The sequence below is a fragment of the Rutilus rutilus genome, assembly GCF_951802725.1.
Source record: "Rutilus rutilus genome assembly, chromosome: 22".
Lineage (NCBI taxonomy): Eukaryota > Metazoa > Chordata > Actinopteri > Cypriniformes > Leuciscidae > Rutilus > Rutilus rutilus.
The window spans coordinates 12,770,342-12,791,553 of NC_140227.1; the positions used below are offsets into that span (position 1 = coordinate 12,770,342).

Consider the following 21,212-nt stretch of genomic DNA (forward strand, 5'->3'; position numbering starts at 1 on the left):
CATAATCTATTCATGCCGCACTGCATTCTGGGTACCTTCATAGTAGGCTACATATGCACTGTAGAAATACAATATGATATTCTTTGTTAACAGTAATGCAATTATTAACCTGCAATATACTGTAATTTCACACCATTTTTTTTATGTGTACAGTTAAATAGTGCTGTTACTGAAGTGTCTGTTGTGGGCAGAATCAGTAGCTAATCAGTATGCTAATTTGTCTGTGAATAATAAGCATGATGGATATTTAACATGACTGTGTTTATCAGGTTTAGCACCACCCTATGGTTGTCAGACGACATACAATTTTACAAAATTATCGTTTTAAAATGTTCATTAATACAAATCAGAAGGCAAATCTAATTTATTCATTGCAAAAATGTTTATTACATACTACAACATTACAAAAAAATAACATGGTTTCATATTTACATAAAAAAATAAGACATTATTCACTCTCTCCAGCAGACATTGTGGCTGGGAGAACATGTTTTCAAGAAAATAAAGATTGCTTCGTTGCACAGATCAATATGTTAATTTACAATGAGAGATCCATGCAGCTTTAACATTTCCTCACATTTCCAGACGGTGTGGTTTTTATGTTAGTGTGGAGGGGATTCTTCTCCAGAGACCTCCACACAGACAGTTCTTGATCCAGCGCTGCTCCCACTGTCTCATGGCGTTGGTTTTATTTGGGGATCTCAGCATGGTGACACAGCCACACCTAAACAGACCAAAAAGACAAGAGCTCATTGAAGAGTGCTGCTAAATATAGAGTTTGTGAAGGCAGAATCATCATCATATGTAGAGATAAAAGATTTACAGGCCCAACCACCCACAAAAAGCATAGCACATCAGTCTGTTTACAAGTATTATTATATTTTGTATCAAAAGTAATTTAATGTAATTGGTCTTTATTATTCCATCAAACTCTTTTTAGAAATCAGAAGTTCATATATATATTGTTGCCGGAGCTACTTCTCTCTGTTTATGCATATAACGAGTCACACAGGTACTGGGCTACTCCACAGTGGTTGGCGTCCAGCTTGGTCTAAAATAGTGTCAATATAAACACTTATTATTTTTGTACCGTAGTGATTAAGGCATTTTAAAATATGGCACAAATGGCATTTTTAAATATAAAACTTATTTTAAATTCTAATAAAATTTCACAATATTACAGTATTTTTTTATCAAATAAATGCCACCTTGGTGAGCATTAGAGATTTTCAAAAACATCAACTATCAACATCAAACAACAACTAGCGCATATATATTCATTTCAGAAGACAAAATAACGGTATACGTTTATTCACATAATAAAATAGTTTTGGCCAAAATTATTAGAACACTTGGCATATTTAAGAGGTTTCAATTGTTATTTTCCAAGAGGACAATGACCCTAAACATTCTTCTAACTATTGCCGGAACTTCAACAAAAGGAATCTGCTGGAATATTGAAAATGATGGACTGGCCCCGTCAAAGTCCGGGCCTCAACCCCATTGAGCAAATTTGGGACGCGTTGAAAAAAAAAAAAAAAAACTGGACAGATCTATTGTACATTCAAAGGAAAGCCTTTGGCTTCAGTTGCAGAAGGCATGGGATAACATTAGTGTTGAAGTTCTCAGGAAATATATAGACACTATGCCACAGAGATGTTCACAGGAGCGCCAGGACGCATGCGCGAGAACTGAGCTTAAATACTCCCAAGGAGTGAGCAGTCAGTAACAAGTAGTAGTAGAAGAAGAACGCCGTAAGCTCAGTTCTCGCGCATGCGTCCTGGCGCTCCCGTGAACTCTCGTCAGAGGCCCACATTGAGGAACACTAATAGTTGGATAAAGTCGTTATTTTTGTTGTTTTTCCGCACAAAAAGTATTGTCGTCGCATGATAAACTTAATGTAGTGCCACTGTAGTTACTTGGACTATTTTAACGATGTTTTAATAACTATTCTGGGCCGGTGAGTTTCGGTCACACTGGAAGCCTATGGAGGAGTCAAAATTCTGTCAGATTTCATCAAAAATATCTTAATTTGTGATCCGAAGATGAACGAAAGACTTACATGGTTGGAACAACATGAGGGTGAGTAATTACTGACAGAATTTTCATTTTTGGGTGAACTAACCCTTTAATATTCAACAATATTATTGATCTGCCTGCATTGACACCATTATATGAGAACTGAACTGAGCTGGACGATGACATCACGGTTTTCTCCAGATCGGCTACATATATAAAATAAAACGTAAAAAAACTTGAACGTTTGAATATATATGTGCGCAGGCGTTTAAGTCTTTCTTTACAAATTGACCTCACCAAACTACTTGTCTGGCCTTAAAAATTCATAATACAGAATTTTTTTCGAGGAAAAAACATTTAAATATGTAATTTTAGAGATCAAAGATGAGTTTTAAGGGAGACATTTATTGACTACAGGGGGACTTTCACAAGAAAAAATTAAGCAAAAATGGAAAAGCCATGGTGACTAAACGAGCCACTTTTAGCAGCAATAAATTGAAGGAATCGTTTTCTGTATGACAGTATCAGTCTCTCGCATCGTTCTGGAGGGATTTTGGCCCGCTCTTCTTTATAGTGTTGCTTCAGTTCATTGAGGTTTGTTTGTTTATGCACAGCACTCTTATGGTCCCACCACAACATTTCAATCAGGGTTGAGGTCTGGACATTGACTGGGCCATTGCAACCTTGATTGTCATGTTGCATGACCCAATATCGGCCAAGCTTTAGCTGTCGGACAGATGGCCACACATTTGACTCTAGAATACTTTGGTATACAGAGGAGTTCATGGTCGACTCAATGACTGCAAGGTGCCCAGGTTCTATGACTGCAAAACAAGCCAAAAATCATCGTCCCTCCACCAGCGTGATGGACAGTTGGTATGAGGTTTGTACTGATATGCTGCGTATGATTTTCGCCAAACGTGGCACTGTGCATTATGGCCAAACATCTCCACTTTGGTCTCATCTGTCCAAAGGACATTGTTCCAGAAGGCTTATGGTTTGTTCAGATGCAACTTTGCAAACCTAAGCCGTGCTGCTGTGTTCTTTATAGAGAGAAGATGCTTTCTCCTTCCTGTCTTTTTCTAATTGTACTGCCATGAACTTTAACATTGAACATGTTAACTGAGGCCTGTAGAGTCTGAGGTGTAGCTCTTGGATGTTTAGCGATTTCTCCAAGCATTGCACGGTCTGACTTTGGGGTGAATTTGCTGGGACGTCGACACCTGGGAAGATTGGCAACTGTCTTGAATGTTTCCCACTTTAGAATGATTCAAATTGTTTGGAAATGGCCGTGTAACCCTTCTCAGATTGATGGCAGCAACACTTGTTTCTCTGAGATCATTGTTGATGTCGTTCCTCCTTGGGATTATGTTAACACACACCTGAATGCTCCAGACCAGCAAACTGCCAAAACTTCTGCTTTTATTTTAGGTGATCACACTTGCTGATGATCAATTAATCAAAGACATTTGATTAACAGCGCCTGACTGCTGCTATTGTGTATCCATCGACAGACACATGCATTAGCAGAACTTTGTCTGATTTGAGGTTTTACACGTTGTTATTTTCAATAAACCTTATTATATATGCGTGCCGAATGGTATGGTTTTTACCGACAACCGTTACACCCCTAATATATACAGCGGGGGAAATAAGTATTGAACACGTCATCATTTTTCTCAGTAAATATATTTCCAAAGGTGCTATTGACATGAAATTTTCACCAGATGTTGGTAACAACCCAAGTAAGCCATACATACAAAGAAAAATTAAGTTATGTGTAATAATGTGAAATGACACAGGGAAAAAGTATTGAACACATGAAGAAAGGGAGGCGCAAAAAGGCATGGAAAACTGCTGAAAACTTACAGTAATTAAAAAGCAATCTAGCCCCCTGTCAGTGGAAATTAATAACAGCTGGTTCAGTCCCAAATGATGGCCTACAAAAAGGTCTCATTGCCAAGGTGTCACACAAGACACATCTCATGATGGGTAAAAGCAAAGAGCTGTCTCAAGACCTTCGCAACCTAATTGTTGCAAAACATAATGATGGCATTGGTTATAGGCGCCATTCTAAGCTTCTGAATGGTCAAGTGAGCACTTTTGGGGCCATAATACGGAAGTGGAAAGACAATAATTTCACCATAAATTTGCCTCGACCAGTGCTGCTCGCAAGATTTCTGATAGAGGAGTGAAAAGAATAATCAGAAGAGTTGTCCAAAAAAAATCAAAACCTGACTGTCTCTGCTTGAAATTTACATTTACATTTACATTTAGTCATTTAGCAGACGCTTTTATCCAAAGCGACTTACAAATCAGGACTAAATTAAGCGAGTCATCATGAAGAGGCAAAAAACAACAACAACGCAAGAAGTGTTCAGAATACGAAGTTCAGGCATTATTCAGAGTAGCATAAGCATGATAAGTGGGGTTTTAAGGGAAAGGTTTTTTTTTTTTTTTTTTTTTAGTTTAGGTGCTCATGGAAGAGATGGGTTTTCAGCTGTTTTTTGAATGTTGTCAGGGATTCTGCATTCCGGATGAGGGTGGGGAGAGTGTTCCACCAGCATGGAACTGTGAATGAGAATGATCTGGAAAGTGATTTTGTGGCTTTCTGTGATGGAACCACGAGACGTCGCTCGTTGATTGATCGTAGGCGTCTGGTAGGGATGTAGGCTCGTAGGAGTGAGTGAAAGTAGGAGGGAGCTGAGCGTGTGATAGATCTGTAAGCAAGCGTCAATGCCTTGAACTTGATGCGAGCAGCGAGAGGTAGCCAGTGCAGAGAGATTAACAGAGGAGTGACGTGGGCCCTCTTGGGCTCGTTGAAGACAAGACGAGCTGCAGCATTCTGGATCATCTGAAGAGGTTTGGTTGCACATGCTGGAAGTCCGGCCAGAAGAGCATTGCAGTAGTCAAGCCTAGAAATGACCAGGGCCTGGACGAGGAGTTGTGTTGCGTGCTCAGTTAGGAAAGGCCTGATCTTCCTGATGTTGTGCAGCGCAAACCTGCATGATCGAGCTCTTATAATGGGCCGTGGTTGGATCTTCCATCAAGACAACGGTCCAAAACAAACATCAAAATCAACACAAAAATGTGTAACTGAGCACAAAATGAAGCTTCTGCCATGACCGTCCCAGTTCCCTGACCTGATGAGTGGGGTGAACTGAAGAGAAGAAGCACCAACATGAACTTGTGAATCTGAAAGATCTGGAGAGATTCTGTATGGAGGAATGGTCTCTGATCTCTTGTCAGGTGTTCTCCAAACTCATCAGTCATTATAGAAGAAAACTCAGATCTGTTATCTTGGCAAAAGGAGGTTGCAAAAAGTATTTAATAACAGGGTGCCAACAATTATGGCCAGCGTGTTTTGGAGAAAAACATTTATTTTATAATGTGATTTACCCCCACTTTCAATTCTTTTACTTCAATGAAAGGTTAGATTTTTGTGAATTTTTTTAATGAAAGATCAAAAGGATAAACAATGCAGATTTATTTTTTACAGCCATTTTTTATCATATTTATCAGGGGTGCCATCAATTTTGACCACCACTGTATGTGTGTGTGTGTGTGTGTGTGTGTGTGTGTGTGTGCGTGTATAGAATTGATCCTTTTTTTTTTTTTTTTATAAATTTTAAAGGCTTTATAAACTAATTTGTTTATAACATTAACATTTCACTTGAGGAATACTTCTAAAATGATACCTGGTGCATGCTTTGCTGTCCTCTGTTGGAGAGATTCCCAAATGTAAACATCTCAGATGGTCCATCTTCTGAGATGCTGGAATCCTGAAACAACACCATCAAAACATAAATGCACTAACCACTGGCAACAATTAAACCTTTTTTATTAGACAATTATCTGTCAAGTTAGTTCGTCAGAAATCAGACTTGGACTATAGCGCACATACGGACTACTTTTATGCTGCTTGTTTTTATCAATTTTGGAGCTTGGTTGTCCAGTCTTTATTAACTTTCATTATATTTAAAAAGTGGACAGGATATTCTTCAAATTATGCAACTTTTGTGTACTGGGTAAATGATGATAGAATCTTTTTTGGTGAACTGTCCCTTTAAGAAACCTATAATTGCTCACCTGAACACCTCCACCTGTGCGTTGGGGTTGACCCCAGGCAGGGTGTATGGTTTGCCAAACTGAAGTCTGAGCGGGTGTTTGCTCTGGATCTTAGTGATGACACCATCGTTGATGGGCAGCCAGTCCATGCTGGGTACTAGGAGCTGACTGGGCAGCAGACAGCACTCATCAATCAACGTCTCATCGGGGTCCTGTGGGTGACTCTCATCTCGAGCTATCAACCAAAAGAAAACAGCAAAATAGAGTAAATTTTTTCACTGAACTGAAATTTTGGCCCAAAGAGTGGCGGAGGGTCTAACTCACAGCAGAGCCAGAGCTTGGTGAGCAGGCGGAAGAGCAGAAACATGCTGTCCTGGTTGTCAGATGTGGCCGTGTAGATGGGCAAACAGCCTGGTTTCAGCAGGCCCCAAATACGGATCATGACCAGCATCTCTCTGAGCATGCCCAGCGACGCACCATCCCGCAGGAACCCAAACCCTGGACGCACAATGGAGCCCTGAAAAGATATTCAGGCATGACAGCATCATGTAAAACTCAAAATTGGCAGGATAATTTGGCAGAAATTGGCAGTAATCTTAGTAAAGGTCATCCAGTTGATCTCACCTGGTTGGGCAGGTTGGCCAGCAGGTAAAGAACAAAGTCTCCGACCCACTGAATGAGCTGCTGGAGAGATTGGAGAGGGGGTCCGTCCAGAACAAACTCTTCAGTCTTAAGGTTGATCATCACTTTATCAATGTCTGAACACATTAACCGATCAGAAATCTCCATTAGCGTCAAAACAACAACAAAAGTGGGAAGATGGGAGAATGGAAGTATGGATGCTCTGATGTAGACCTGTATTATCTGTCGTACAATTAATTGCAACAAAATTTTATTCTATTTTGTTCATGTCACTTACAGTGTAATGGTGTGTTCAAGTCATGTTGAAAAGATTGTATTTACAAGAACTGCTACACAAAGTCATAATTTTGAGTGGGAAAATCTTGCTGAACAATTTGCAGCCACCTTGCTCCGAACAAAGCGAAATACCCGTATGAACTTCCCTGACGGCCTGGAGCTCACACATTTTCAAATAGGTGCTATGTTTATTTATAAATTGCATATTTGATGTCTAAACAACTACATTCACACCTAAAAAAAACTCTGGTGCAATGGATAAGACACATGCCTTTGGTGTGAGAGACCCGGGTTCGAATCCACTGAGAGACACCAATGTGTCCCTGAGCAAGACACTTAACCCCTAGTTGCTCCAGAGGCGTGCGACCTCTGACATATATAGCAATCTTAAGTCGCTTTGGATAAAAAAGCGTCAGCTAAATGAATAAATGTAAATGTAAAATGTATTATTTGTAATATTATAGTAGGTTTTCTCCTCTGCCATTTATCTGGCAGAAACAGACAGAGTCATACAAATTGTGAAATGGTTTCCATGTGATATTCTACTAATGACTGAAAAAGGCTCTCAGCCAATCAGATTTGAGAACCAAAATATAATAATATAATATATAAACCCACAAGCCTTCAATTCATATGAAGACAAAGACCTTTGACTTGTGTACACCAATATTTTCTTTCATCTTTATTCTCCACCAGATTAGTCCCCTGCTTCTCCCTACCAAACCAGAAAAGGAGATACGAGATTGCGCACTTCTTTAAGCACTTCAATTTCCCATATTTGGATGTCAAAATGTGATTGAAATTTAAACTGCACAATTATCACGGTTATCTCAAATAATTGAGATTAGATCAAATAACCAAAATCAGACGATTAATCAATAATCACGACAGGCCTGCACTGAAGCATTTTTTGGGTGGTGGGTTATTACCAATGTCAGTGTTTTTGGCACAGATCTCAGACAGTCTGTCTCCGGGACTCTTGTCGGGGGTGTTGAGCACATGAGGTCTCAGTAAAGACTTCAGCGTAGAGCTGATGGCAATAAGGAGCAGTTTAGCGTGGAAGTCACAGGCTCTTGCTGCAGTGGCAGAGGACAGCTTACACAGAGATGCCTTCACTGCCACTATACGGGTGGACAAAACCTTAAAGAGAGGAATCACAAGAAAGTCAACTGGTAAGTCATGAAGTGGAAGTTTCTATAATAACAGGTTGATCTACCTGCTGCAGTGCTTGGTTTTGTCTCATGTACTCCTCGTGAAGTTTCTCCAGAAGGTTATGCACCATGCCAGGCTGCGCGTGCAGCAGCACGTCCCACCAGTCATATCCCGTCACCATGCAGTACTCAAGGAGGAACAGCAGGTGGCGCAGGAGCGTGTTCATGTCCAACATTTGGCCCATAGATGGGGACACTCGAAGCATGTGCAACTGAAACCATAGGAGGGGAAACATAAGATCTGAGGGTGCTTCTGTCATCGCTAGGTGTCATGATACGTCATGCCTTGGTCATACCTTGCCGTGATTGTCCACGCCCACCAGAGCCAGAGATGTCCAGGAGAACTGAAGGGCTTTGAAGTGCAGCATCGGGCCGCCAGTCCTCTGGCGTTTAATGGCGGGTTCTTCTCCAACACGCTGGGAGGAACCAGAGGAACCGTAGAACACTCCCATGGTGTGCAGGGAAAGGCGATGGAGAATCTGGATACTGCCGTCATGGAACGCCAGGGCAAGACCTGCGGACAACGAAATAATAATCAATCTGAGCCATCAAAGTTACGTTCTTTGAAGTAAGAGATTGGATACAAAGGCTGTACCAAGGCCTGGGAAGAACTTGGTGTCTGAGGCGACTTTGAGATCAGTGTTCGAGATGGAGATGGGAAGTTTAGGCAGAGCGACAGCAGATACACGGTCCAGATCGTTGGTCGCTGAGAGAATACGCCACTTCAGAATCATTGGCTGCTTTTCACCTACTAAAAATGTTGAGAAAACAAACGACAATGGGTTGACATCTGATGACACCAGCAACTTAAGTTTCAATCCAGTGATCTAATAAACACACACACACTCTCACACACACACACGCATATACTACTGCAGCTCAGGGAATTTGTTGTGCCCAGCAGTAAAACAAGAAGACATAAACTTTATTTTATTCCAAATGCTCTTAAATTGTTTTATAATAACGTACAGGTTTGATTGTATGAAGCCTGATGTATTTCAGGTTTTTCTGTGTATGTTTTACTCCACCTGTTTTTTTTGTTGTTGTTTTAAATTAGGTACATATGGTTGTCTTGAGCATGTGTTATGTTTGATACATTTCAGGGTTTTGTTCTTTAATATCCTGCCTTGTCAAACTCTAAATAAAACTAACTAACACACATATAGATATTTGAAATCAACCCACACAAACACACCCCCTCCCTTCATTGCTCTGCCCCCAGCATTGCCAGATTTGGTCGACAATTTCCAGCCCAAAATTCTCCAAAACCTGCCTAAAACATTCACCCCCAAAAGAATGGGATATAATTATATTGCCATGACAACTAAGGTTTAAAAATAATTCAAAACATGGCAAATACGGTAAAAGAAAATGAGCAAATATAACAGAAATGTTTCTACCCAAAGAGACAGAAACTATTAAAGCATGTCAAATATTTTCAAACAGCAGTAAAGAAATGAACAGACTTTGTACATGAATTGAGAGGGTTCCTTATCGCGCTAAAAACCCGCTACACATGAGCCAACACTAGCCGACTCTGCAGTGGGCGAGTGTGTTTAGTAATGTCATGATGAATGATTGGATAGAGTACATGCACATTTGGGTTCTGTTTGTTAACTAATTAGCCTATAAAATTTTTATTTGAAAACCACCAAACTGATCCCAAACCAGCCCAAATCAATAAAGCAAAGATGACTAACAAACGACAAGAACAAAAAAATGAACATACAATACAAAAGAAAATATACAAGCAAGAGTTTGTTGTTAGTCACCAGCAGCAAACCAGCTCCAGACAAATAACGGCAAAATTGCTTACAGGACCTTTACACTTTGCTTGAAGGCAAACATATTAAAGGTGCTCTAAGCGATGTCATGTGTTTTTTTAGGCCAAAACATTTATCACATCCAGCAAATATCTCCTCACTATCCGCTAGCTGCCTGTCCCCTGAACACACTGTAAAAAAACGCGGTCTCTGTAGACAGCCCAGGCTCCATAAACCGCAAGAAAAACAAACTGGTCCAGTCTGGACCATGAAACAAAACAAACAGTGTTCCAGCCCAGGGCTCCAGACTAACTTTTCCACTGGTTGCACTGGTGCTACCAACTTTCTCAGTTGGTCGCACCAGCATATGATTTGGTCGCACCTTTTTTTTCTTTTTTTTTGCTACATGCCATGGGATTAATCAATGCATGCTGATGAATAGTGGTCTTAATCTGCATACCCTAGTTTTGCACTGATGTAAAAAGACTGACAGTGACACAAGACCTCATGTTAGCAAAATGTTTTAATCTTTTAACTCTCAAAAAAACTATTAAAAAACATGTATGTTCTTTAATGTTTGATTATAATTTTACTGTCTTCACATAGGGATGGGAATTGATAAGATTTTATCAATAATAATGCCACTGACTCTGCTTATCGATCCGATTCTTTAACTATTCTCTTATCGATTCTTGATAGCACTGCGTGGAAAAATTTTGTCATATGCTTTTAAAAAAAACAAGTGGTTTTTATTTATTTTAAAGCTTAAGCTTGAGTAAGCAAACTGTACTTTTTATGTAATTTATGTAATAAATAGAACCTTATTGTAAAGTGTTACTGATTAGTTATACACCGATTCAGACGTCTCTTGAGTTCACTGTTGGAAAGATCAGTTGTTTTAACCATTCATTAAAATTAATCGGTTCAAAGGAGTCATTAGTTCGCGAATTGGACGTGTCATGCGCTTTGTGTGATTATCCCAGAGCAGTTAGGACATGGACATCCAAGATTTCTGTCAACACAGAAAACATTTCATCACTGGATAGTTTTTCGTTTCGTTTAATTAAAGTGTTGTTTTATATCAGCTGAATGCCCGGAACGCTTTTCAGAGAAGATAAGGCAACTTATTTAGCACAATTCACAGTGACACCCAGCGGTAATTCAGGAAAAAAAAAAAATCTCCAAATGCTCCACATGAAATATTGGTCTTCCGACCTTTTACCACCGTGTCGATTTATTTTGATTAATATGTGCGAGGGATAGAGAGCAAGACAGCACTTAGTTTGAAGACGGTGAAGTCTTGTTTACACTTTCGCCTGGCTCCAAAGAGAGAGTGCGCGCGTGCGACCGGCTCTCTTTCTCTCTCTGCTCGTTCTTTCAGTTAAACATGCGCCCTGTCACAAGCGCAGCAGTTCATCTACATTACTCACCGATCAAATAAGACTTTGGCGGGACAAAAATTCACTTTGGCGGGCGCTAAAACAAGTTCAATGCAGGAAAATTCATGCGTGAATTTAACTTAGTAGGCTCCATGACTATGCACTCGCACAAATGCGACCACATACAATTTTAACTCGCACATTCTCAAAAAATGGTCGCATATGCTGTCTGGAACCCTGCAGCCAATCACGGGGTGAGGAGGAGGGAGGGTCGAGCTAGCCTCCGTTTTGTTTGACAATACTTTGAACGTCAACAAGAAGTGACGTCACCCAACATCGCTTAGAGCACCTTTAATATAAATAATAAAAATGAACTATAATAAGTGTATTTTGGGGCACAGTATGTATTTTGCGCTGCTAGAGGTCGCATTTTCAAAACAATAAGAAAACCATAGCTTGATGACGCTGTAAAGGAGTGTGGAATGATGGGAGTTGTTGTCAACACTTTTCTATGATTTAGCAAAAATCGTACATATTGGGCCTTTAAATAATGTAAAAAAAAAAAAGTTAAATGTTAATATAGCATAGCAGTATTTGTTGTACTGCCTTTAAAAACATTTAATTATAGTAATGTTTACATTTTAAAAGTAAAACATCAGTGTAATACTGTAACAAAACTATTTTCCAAGTCTGGATTTATGTAACTTACTAGGGATGCACGATAATGCATTTTGGCCGATATTCGATATGCCGATATTTTCAAACTAATTTTGTCCGATGCCGATACCGATATATACACATTTTCCCCCTGATATATTTACACTTTAATTTTACTGAAGAGAAATCCAAGTCTCTCTCCTGTACTACCTTTACTGTATTACACTCATGTGTTGTAGATAAGGCAATTTACAAGACAAACAAAACAACATTTGATTCTACCATAAATGTATAATTTTACAAATGTAGACAGACATTCACCCCTGAAATATAGGTAAATTATTTATGCCATTGCCACAGTTTATTTTTAAGTTCAGACATTAAACTTCAGTCCTTAGAAGTAAAATAAATAGAAAAAAAATTCAAATAATTTTTTTTACATCTTCTCCTACTTGAACAGGTCTACCAAATGCTCCCCTGTTTTCGGTGCTGATGCGGTGGTGACCCGTTCATGTACTGTAACATGTAAGGGTGGCGCTGCCAATAAAGCAGTGTTGGGAAAGTTCACTTTCTACATGAACTAGTTCAAAGTTCAGTTCACAAATTTTAAAATGAACTAGTTCAGTTCATAGTTCATATAGGCCTACTCAAAATTTTGAACTAAGTTCACAGTTCCAAAAATGAACTAGTTCATAGTTCTTTTTTTCCATGTTGTTGCGAGATATTATTTTTCAAAATGATTACCACAGCCCCCACAGACAATTATTTTATCAGTTTTAACACTGAAGATATGCGTCAGATTTTTTCCCATCTTCACCGACCTTATCATAAAACTCGTTTAAATGATCATACGACGCCTCCTTGCTGCTTTTTGTTTTGATTTGTAACGTAAGTGATGAGTCGTTCATGAAAGACTCGAGGTGAAGTAATTATTTATGTTCCCTGTAAACGATTTTTGACTGCATTATAATGATTTCTTAATTCAGAATATGATCAAGATTGCGTAGGTGGATGTGTTAGGGGAATTTGCCAGTTAATAGTAACATTTAAAGCCCCTTAAATGAACGAAATGACTCGAAAAAAGATTTGTTCATTTTGATGAACGAGATCGAACAAGAGGTCGAACACGGGTGGCTGATGTTGCCAGATTGGGTGTTTTTTCCGCTACATATTAAGGGCGGTTTACGGTGGGTTTTAGCCTGGAAGGCTTTATAGAAATCTGGCATCCTACTGAACGAAGTTAAACTGAGAGAGCGTGGCGTTCACAGACACCAGAATGAACGAGTTCACAGTAACGTTCATCAGGCAGTAATGCGGTACGTTCAGTTCACGTTCGCCCAAAATATGAACGAGTTCATGAACTATCGTTCAATGAACGCGTTCAGGCACAACACTGCAATAAAGCAACTAAAAGTTGTCACAGAGAAGCGCAAAAGTAATGATTATGAATATGTCAAATATAGCAAGGAGACATTTTAATTGTTTATTAATAAACAAGTGTTTTCTGTGTCGGCTGCAAAGATGAAGTTGACTGACTCGCGATCTTCGGAGTAGGCTCGCGAGTCAGTCAACTTCATCTTTGCAGCCGACACAGTGAACGCGCCAGGGAGAAATGCACATTTCGGATTACATAGTTTTCTTTCGTTTTGAATTGTTATGTTTAAAAAATATGATTTCAAACGTTCTGTAGATAATAGATATATTTATCAGGTCTGTGAGGCAAGTAAGCTATATGCTGAGTTTCGTTTCATTTATGAGACGAACTCCAGTTCACGCGCGCGCCTCTGTGTCGTGATATCTATTATCTGGTTTACTTATTATTTATTAGGCTAAATCCAGGCAATTGGTTGATGAAACATTTTTTAAAATTAAGATACAATTAATACAAAACGAAATTCACTTAGAAAGGCTTTGTGCTTTCTGTTTGAGGTCTCTGTGGAAGTTTTAAAGCAGTCTCTATCAGTGCCGCTTTCAGAGCGTTCACGTCTGTAACCGAGAACGGTCACTGTTTTTCCTCATAAATGCGAACACGAAAAATAAAATAAAATGAATATTTTATGCTCTGTGGAGAGCATAGTAGCTTGGAGAGTTTACATAAGTAAGCTACAGGACATCGTCTTTCGAAACATGACCTACACGAAAAAAAAAATACTGCGGCATTCTACCCAGCACTTCTGAAAATGCACTTGCGAATGCGTCTCTGTCCCCAGCACATCTCAAACCAAACTGATGCTCATGCTAGAAATGCCTCCACATGTTGGAAGTTTAAGTTGCTGGCACTCATGCTATGTTCACGGTCGTCACGTGCACATAGGAAACACGCCACCCTATCGGCAAGGCTCATCGGCAGAAATATTCATATCGGCCGATGCCGATGATGGTCATTTAAAGCTTTTATCGGCCGATACCGATGTTGTGCCGATATCATCGTGCATCCCTATAACTTACCCACAGGTGATCGATGTTGAAATATATTATTAACTGGGAGACCCTCCTTCCGCAAGGACCAGCACTCTACAATGCTGCCCATCTGACTGGACGCACAGAGCAGCACCTTCAGAAACACAGCAAACACAAAAACATGTTAAGATATAATAACCAGAAAACAGCATGGAAATCAACATTTAATTTCTGCCCGGCATTATCAGCCAAGAACTATACTAAATCTATACTATATTAAGAAATTATATTATATACACTGCCGTTCAAAAGTTTTGGATGGTAAGATTTTTAATGTTTTTAAAAGAAGTCTCTTCTGCTCACCAAGGCTGTATTTATTTGATCAAATATACAACAACAACAACAAAAACAGTAATATTGTTAATATTATGACAATTTAAAATAATAAAATGTAATTTATTCCTGTGATCAAAGCTGAATTTTCAGCATCATTACTCCAGTCTTCAGTGTCACATGATCATTCAGAATCATTCTAATATGCTGATTTGATGCTCAAAAAACATTCATTATTATTATCAATGTTGAAAACAGTTGTGTACATTTTTTATTAAATTTTTAAGCATTTATTTGAAATATAATCTTTTGTAATTTTTGATCAATTTAATTAATCCTTGATGAATAAAAGTATTGATTTCTTTTCCCCCAAAAATAAAACAACAATTCTTACTGACCCCAAACTTTTCAACGGCAGTGTTTCTATTTCAGATAAATGCTGTTCTTTTGAACTTTCTATTCATCAAAGAATCCTGAAATAAAAATGTAACTAACTGTTTTCAACATTGATAATAATGAGAAATGTTTCTTGAGCATCAAATCATCATATTAGAATGATTTCTGAAGAATCATGTGACACTGAAGACTGAAGTAATGATGCTGAAAATTCAGCTTTGATCACAGGAATAAATTACACTTTACTATATATTCACATAGAAAACCGCTGGTTTAATTATGACCGCCGCTAGCATAGCTAGCGAAAGCGGTCATATAGGGATTGTCAAAGGTTTTTTTTTTTTTTTTTTTTTGTCAATCTACTGAATTTTCCGTCAACGATACCAGGGACACCGAAACACCGGGGAACATGAAATTTGGTGGGCATGTAGCCCCACTAGACTTTTACGGAAAAATTTCGTTTGGTCCCCGGGGTTTAAGGGGGTTTATACATAAACATATACGAGATCGAACAAGAGGAGTATACCTATACATTATGTATAGGTATATACATAAACACGCAATACAGCCAAATTGCTCCACGTCATTTATTTTTGTGGAAAGCCAGTGCAGGCCTGAGCGGCGGTCATATTTTGTACCGCCATGCGGTACATCTAGTTGTAATAATATTTCACAATATTACTGTTTTTCTAGTATTTTTGATCAAATAAATACAGCCTTGGTGAGCAGAAGAGACTTCTTTTAAAAACATAACAAAATCTCACCGATCCAAAACTTTTGAACGGCAGTGTACACTACCATTCAAAAGTTTGGGGTCGTAAGATTTAGTTTGAAAGAAATGAATACTGAAAATGAAAATAATAATTTCTATTCATTTTAATATTTACATCTTTAACATTTAAAAAGGAATAACTAATTAATGCTACAAGTAATTTTAGGTATAAAAGATGAATTTTCTGACGTACCTGTTCCGAGTTTTCACGTGTCAGGAATTTAAGGTGTGTGACGGCGGGGTACTTGTCCCTCCGCACCGGGTCAGTGGTGCAGCGCATGAATAGCGAGGGCAGTAGCTCAGTGTCGATGCGGCACTTCTCATTCACTACGCTCACGCACACTTTATAGAACTGCACTGGAGAAGAACTGCTGCCATCGGTGGCCGCCACCACGATATTCCCACCGCCCGTGAAGGCGATGTCAGCCAGGGCCACGCGACCCCTCAGCCTGCACAGGCTCTCGCTGGCCGTCAGAAGAGTCCCGTTTGGCTTTAACAATGACACTGTCACCAGACCGCTTACTGTCACTGCTAACCAACCCTCCATGGGTTTCCCGCCAAACAACGTGAGGGAGGGGGAGAACTTAACCCGGGAAAACTTCTCTCCAAAGTTCGTAGAGCCAGACTGAAGAGCAACAAAGACATCATGGTGTTAGTTTGTTTTTTTAACCCATAGTTAGTAGGTGGTAATGAGGTTTCCTTGCCTTTTCAACATGCAGGGCGAGTTTAACGCCATTGTGTAACCATGAGAGGGACACGATCGGGTCTCCGTCCACTGAGCTGCTCTGTGTGCACTCCCAGCTGTTCACCAGATGCTCCGTCATGCCCCAACACTTAATATGACCATCACCATCAGCAGACAACAGCTTCGAGCCTGGCGGACCACAACACACACAAACAAATGGTGATAATGGTGAGGACATTTTTAAATCTATAGGTGAATCTCAAGAAACCTTTCAAGAACATGTCTTACAGTTAACACTAAGTTTAAAAGAAAAAGAAAAAAAGACATTGTAATTGTATTTATTATCATAATAATAAATAAATAAATATCATAATATCAAAAATAAAGCTTATTTCTTGCATTGTGACATATGACAATACAGCATATTATGTATTGATTTAATTATGTCAATATAAATCAGTACATTTACATACATTTTATTGAGTTTATATATATATATATATAACTATATAACTATTTTACTAATAGTTTTAATTAGCTTTAATTTTTTCTTTTGTTATTTTTATGAGGGTTTTACAATTCATTTTACTATTTAGTTTTAATTGGTCTTTTTTTCAGTTTTAGTTCATTATTTCTAGTGAGTAATTTTAGTGCTTATTTAAGTTAGTTCAGTTGGCAAGGAAACTTTTCTAAGCTTCATTTTTCATCTAATATTTTGTTGTTAGCTTTGTTTCAATTAACAAGTAAAGTCAAGTCATCTTTATTTATAAAGCGCTTTTTACCATATAGATTGTTTCGAAAGCAGCTTTACCGTGATAATAGGAAATTAATGCAACAAAGATTGTTTTGGCTGTACATCAGCTCTAGGAGAAATTCATTGTCCAGTTTAAGTAAGTTCAGCGTTGATTCATTTCTGTTGTAAAAATCATTATTTTATTTTTTATTTAGAGGCCATTTACACAGCACCTTTTTCAACTGAATACAGAAAACTTTTAATGCGTTCTGGCCATTCATTTACACCACAACTGCGGTTTGGTGGCCTGAGAACGCAAACTTTGAAGTAGGTTTTTAAGTGCAAGGTTTTGAAAACAAATTTTGAAAAAGAGACTGTTATCATCTCCGTGTAAACTTAAAAAATGTGAATCTGTGAAAACGGTGACGGCATGCACTTACGTATTACGTGTTTAGTCATGTTTGAATGTGTATGTGCGCAGGCACGTAGTCCTTCTTTACAAAGTGACATTGCCAATTTCTTGTCTTGCATGCATAATGCAGCATTTTTGGTCGTTTTCGCTGATCCGTGTGAATGGGAATCATTTTGATAATGTTGTCATCTGTACAGAGAAAAAAGGTTTCTATTTTTAGTTATCGTTGTCAAGTAAAGATCCTTATTTCATTTATCGTTACAGCAGCTCTGGAGAAAACAGTGATGTCATCGTCCAGCTCAGTTCAGTTCTCATACAAAACATTTTTGTAATAGGTTTAGGTAATGATAATGACCCTGATTTGCAGTATTTTGGATCTACATTTTACATTTTTCCTCCCCAGATGATAAATTATGAAATAATTATATTAATAAAAAAAAATTATGATTTCAATCATTACAATTAAATGCTATTTTTCTCCTAATTTGTAAGTTGCTTTGGATAAAAGCTTCTGCTAAATGATTAAATGTTTAAAGGGATACTCCACTTTTTTTGGAAATAAGCTCATTTTACAACTCCCCCAGAGTTAAACAGTTGAGTTTTACCGTTTTCGAATCCATTCAGCTGATCTCCGGGTCTGGGGGTCCCACTTTTAGCATAGCTTAGCATAATGAATTGAACCGGACAAGACCATTAGCATCTCTCTCAAATTTTTTTTTTGAGAAGCAGGCGTAATGATATGACGCAGCACATGCTGCCTGATAATAGGCTACTGAGCTGGGGACTATTATCAGGTGCTGCGTCATATCATTACGCCTGCTTCACCCATGGTACTGCAGCAAAGTTTCTTGATTATTACGCAGGAATGAGAGTATAGTTCCTAGCCATATCAGCCTAGAAAATCGCAACTTTTCATTTTCCATCAGTCTTAGTACACGATGTAACTACAGAAGAGTCAAGTTTTAAATAGGAAAAATATCGAAACTCTTTGTTCATTTTTTTGAGAGAGATGCTAATGGTCTTGTCCTGTTCAATTCATTATGCTAAGCTATGCTAAAAGTGGGACCCCCCCAGACCCGGAGATCGGCTGAATGGATTCAAAAACGGTAAAACTCAACTGTTTAACTCTGGGGGAGTTGTAAAATGAGCCTATTTCCAAAAAAAGTGGAGTATCCCTTTAAACTATTTATACATTACAGTAGCATCTATTGTTCTGTCTCTAATTTATGCTGATTTAACTAAAATTATCACATTATCGTAACACAGTTAAATGACTACATCACAAAAATGAGAATACCCATTTAAAATAAGGAGAACTGAACACTTCAGCGCCGGTGAACACGTCATAAAAGATGCAAGAGGGAGAGGAATATACTTTGATTAAAGATTACAAGGGCACATGAAAAAAAAAAGAAGAAAAAAAAACCCATATATCCTATTTCTCATTTTAACTGTAATTATTACCTGGACATGTTCCAGAGATTTCACACATTTCATGATCCATAAATTTATCATGATGACTGACCTGACTGGTCCCATTCCAGGCAGGAAATGACCTCAGTGTGACCAGAGTTGATTGAGTACACATCCCAGGGGTGATCAGTGTCAATGATGTGTATCATATGACTCAGATCTACAGCAGAAAAAGACACCCGTTCATAAATCAATTATCCCCTCATTATTGTTGTTGTTGGTAGTACAGTATCTCATCAAAAACACTGATGCTCTGGGCATCTCCAATTCAGAAACAATTAAAAGTGTATGCTTTTCCTCATCACTCATTTATAACTCACCAACGGGTCTGATAATATTGGTAATAAAGGCATTGTCCAGACCTTTGTCATCCTCCTCATTCTTCAGATCAGTGGTGAAGGCGATGAGGTTTCTACATGACCAGGCGCACACCAGAGGGATTGAAGGACAGTGGTTGCTCTTGGGTCTCTTCTCCCACTCGCAAACATATGCGATCTCCATTATATAATGAATTAAACTGAACGTCAACTGCACATATAACTTTACTGAATACCTTTAAATATATAAACAATCACTGTGTGAGTCAATAATAGTAAACACTTAGCATCCCTGCTAGTAGTGTACAGAAAGAAACAGAACAGAACGAAGGAAATAACAGTTGTACAACGGCATGCTCCTGCTTTTAAGATAGAAAATAGAGAAATGTGTTAAAGTATAAGTGCCATGTCATTACGAAAACGATTTTATTTCTAATACTTTTATCGGCATTTTAAAGCGGCATATCACTGAGCGTCTATGTTCGTCTATTCTTTCCGTGTTTAGAGACTCAACTACGACGTGCTGCCGCCTATTGGACTGGAGGAAAGTATTCTTTCTTTCTTTCTTTCTTTCTTTCTTTCTTTCTTTCTTTCTTTCTTTCTTTCTTTCTTTCTTTCTTTCTTTCTTTCTTTCTTTCTTTCTTTCCTCTACGAAATACTTTTTGTTCCTTTCCTTCTATTTTCGTTTAATATTTAAATAAAGTGGTTTTTTTTTGGTTGTTTATAACATTTATTTTCGGTGTCATTCTTAAATTATTTAAAGTGGACTTAATGTATACGTATCTTTATTTTCTTCTTTATTCTGCCATTGTAAAATAAATATCTTATGTTGTGTTTTTACCTGTAGTCATCCCACCACAACAAGGCGCTATATACTGTGCTGGTTTAATGTTACAAGTGGTACTTCCACTGAATGAAACGCTCCTTAGCTGCTATACTGACTAGCCCTTCCACTCTCCAATAACAAGATTCAATACCTTTCTTTAAGTAACGTAAACAATTCATTGAGTCAAAAAGTCAATTCTTATTTTTTATGGAATATTTCAGTATTTATCATAAATGATTTATCTGTGCAAATATATATTATATATTAATTCATGTTATCCCTTATCATTTTTAATCAAAGTATCTTCCTCTCCCTCTTGCATCTTTGATGATGTGTTCACTGGCACAAGGGCAGAACAATCTGTCACTCACATGAGATCGCAACAATCCCTGTCTGCGTCCGAAAACTGATAAATGCCGCCTTCGGAGGACACATTCCAAGGTCGGAAGGTATCAAAGCACGTCCGAAGAATGCAATGTTAGTTTCACTTCCTGTCTCCTAAGATACCTTCATCTGATCGATTCTTGAAGGCAGCATAGATGTATCCTTCGCTGCTTTTGATATCCCACAATCCTGTGCGTTCCATTCCGTAACAGTTGAGCTAGAAGAAAAAAAAATGCTGTCTGAAACTTGCGGCTGGTCGTCAGTTTAGCTGTAAATATTTTTTATCAACAATTTCCGCTTATTATGACATTTCTAGCGAGAAATTACTATTGTAGTCATTAAACATTCTTTTAGTTTTCACCAAAGCTCTCTCTATTTTGCTGTGGATCATAAATCCAATACGCTGCCTCAGAAATTTGTCCGAAATCAGTTTTGTGAGGTACCTTCGTACGCAGCCTGCAAAGTC

At 38.3% G+C, this 21,212-nt stretch overlaps 1 protein-coding gene across 2 annotated transcripts; it reads right to left on the reverse strand.

Moving 5' to 3' along the window:
* Positions 1–347: 347 nt before the first annotated feature.
* Positions 348–20,067, reverse strand: med16 (mediator complex subunit 16). 2 transcript variants are annotated; one of them, XM_084394508.1, is made up of 14 exons: positions 19,540–20,067; positions 19,272–19,379; positions 16,621–16,790; positions 16,110–16,541; positions 14,464–14,569; positions 8,812–8,967; positions 8,513–8,730; positions 8,222–8,428; positions 7,935–8,145; positions 6,712–6,845; positions 6,412–6,604; positions 6,109–6,322; positions 5,718–5,801; positions 348–724 (listed from the first exon to the last, which is right to left on the reverse strand). In XM_084394508.1, exons 1-14 carry the CDS (start codon positions 19,718–19,720, stop codon positions 598–600), a joined length of 2,541 nt encoding a protein of 846 aa, XP_084250634.1. In that variant the 5' UTR covers positions 19,721–20,067; the 3' UTR covers positions 348–597. The 2 variants fall into 2 exon arrangements, with proteins under 2 accessions (XP_084250634.1, XP_084250635.1); XM_084394509.1 differs by having other exon boundaries at positions 19,582–20,047.
* Positions 20,068–21,212: the final 1,145 nt, after the last annotated feature.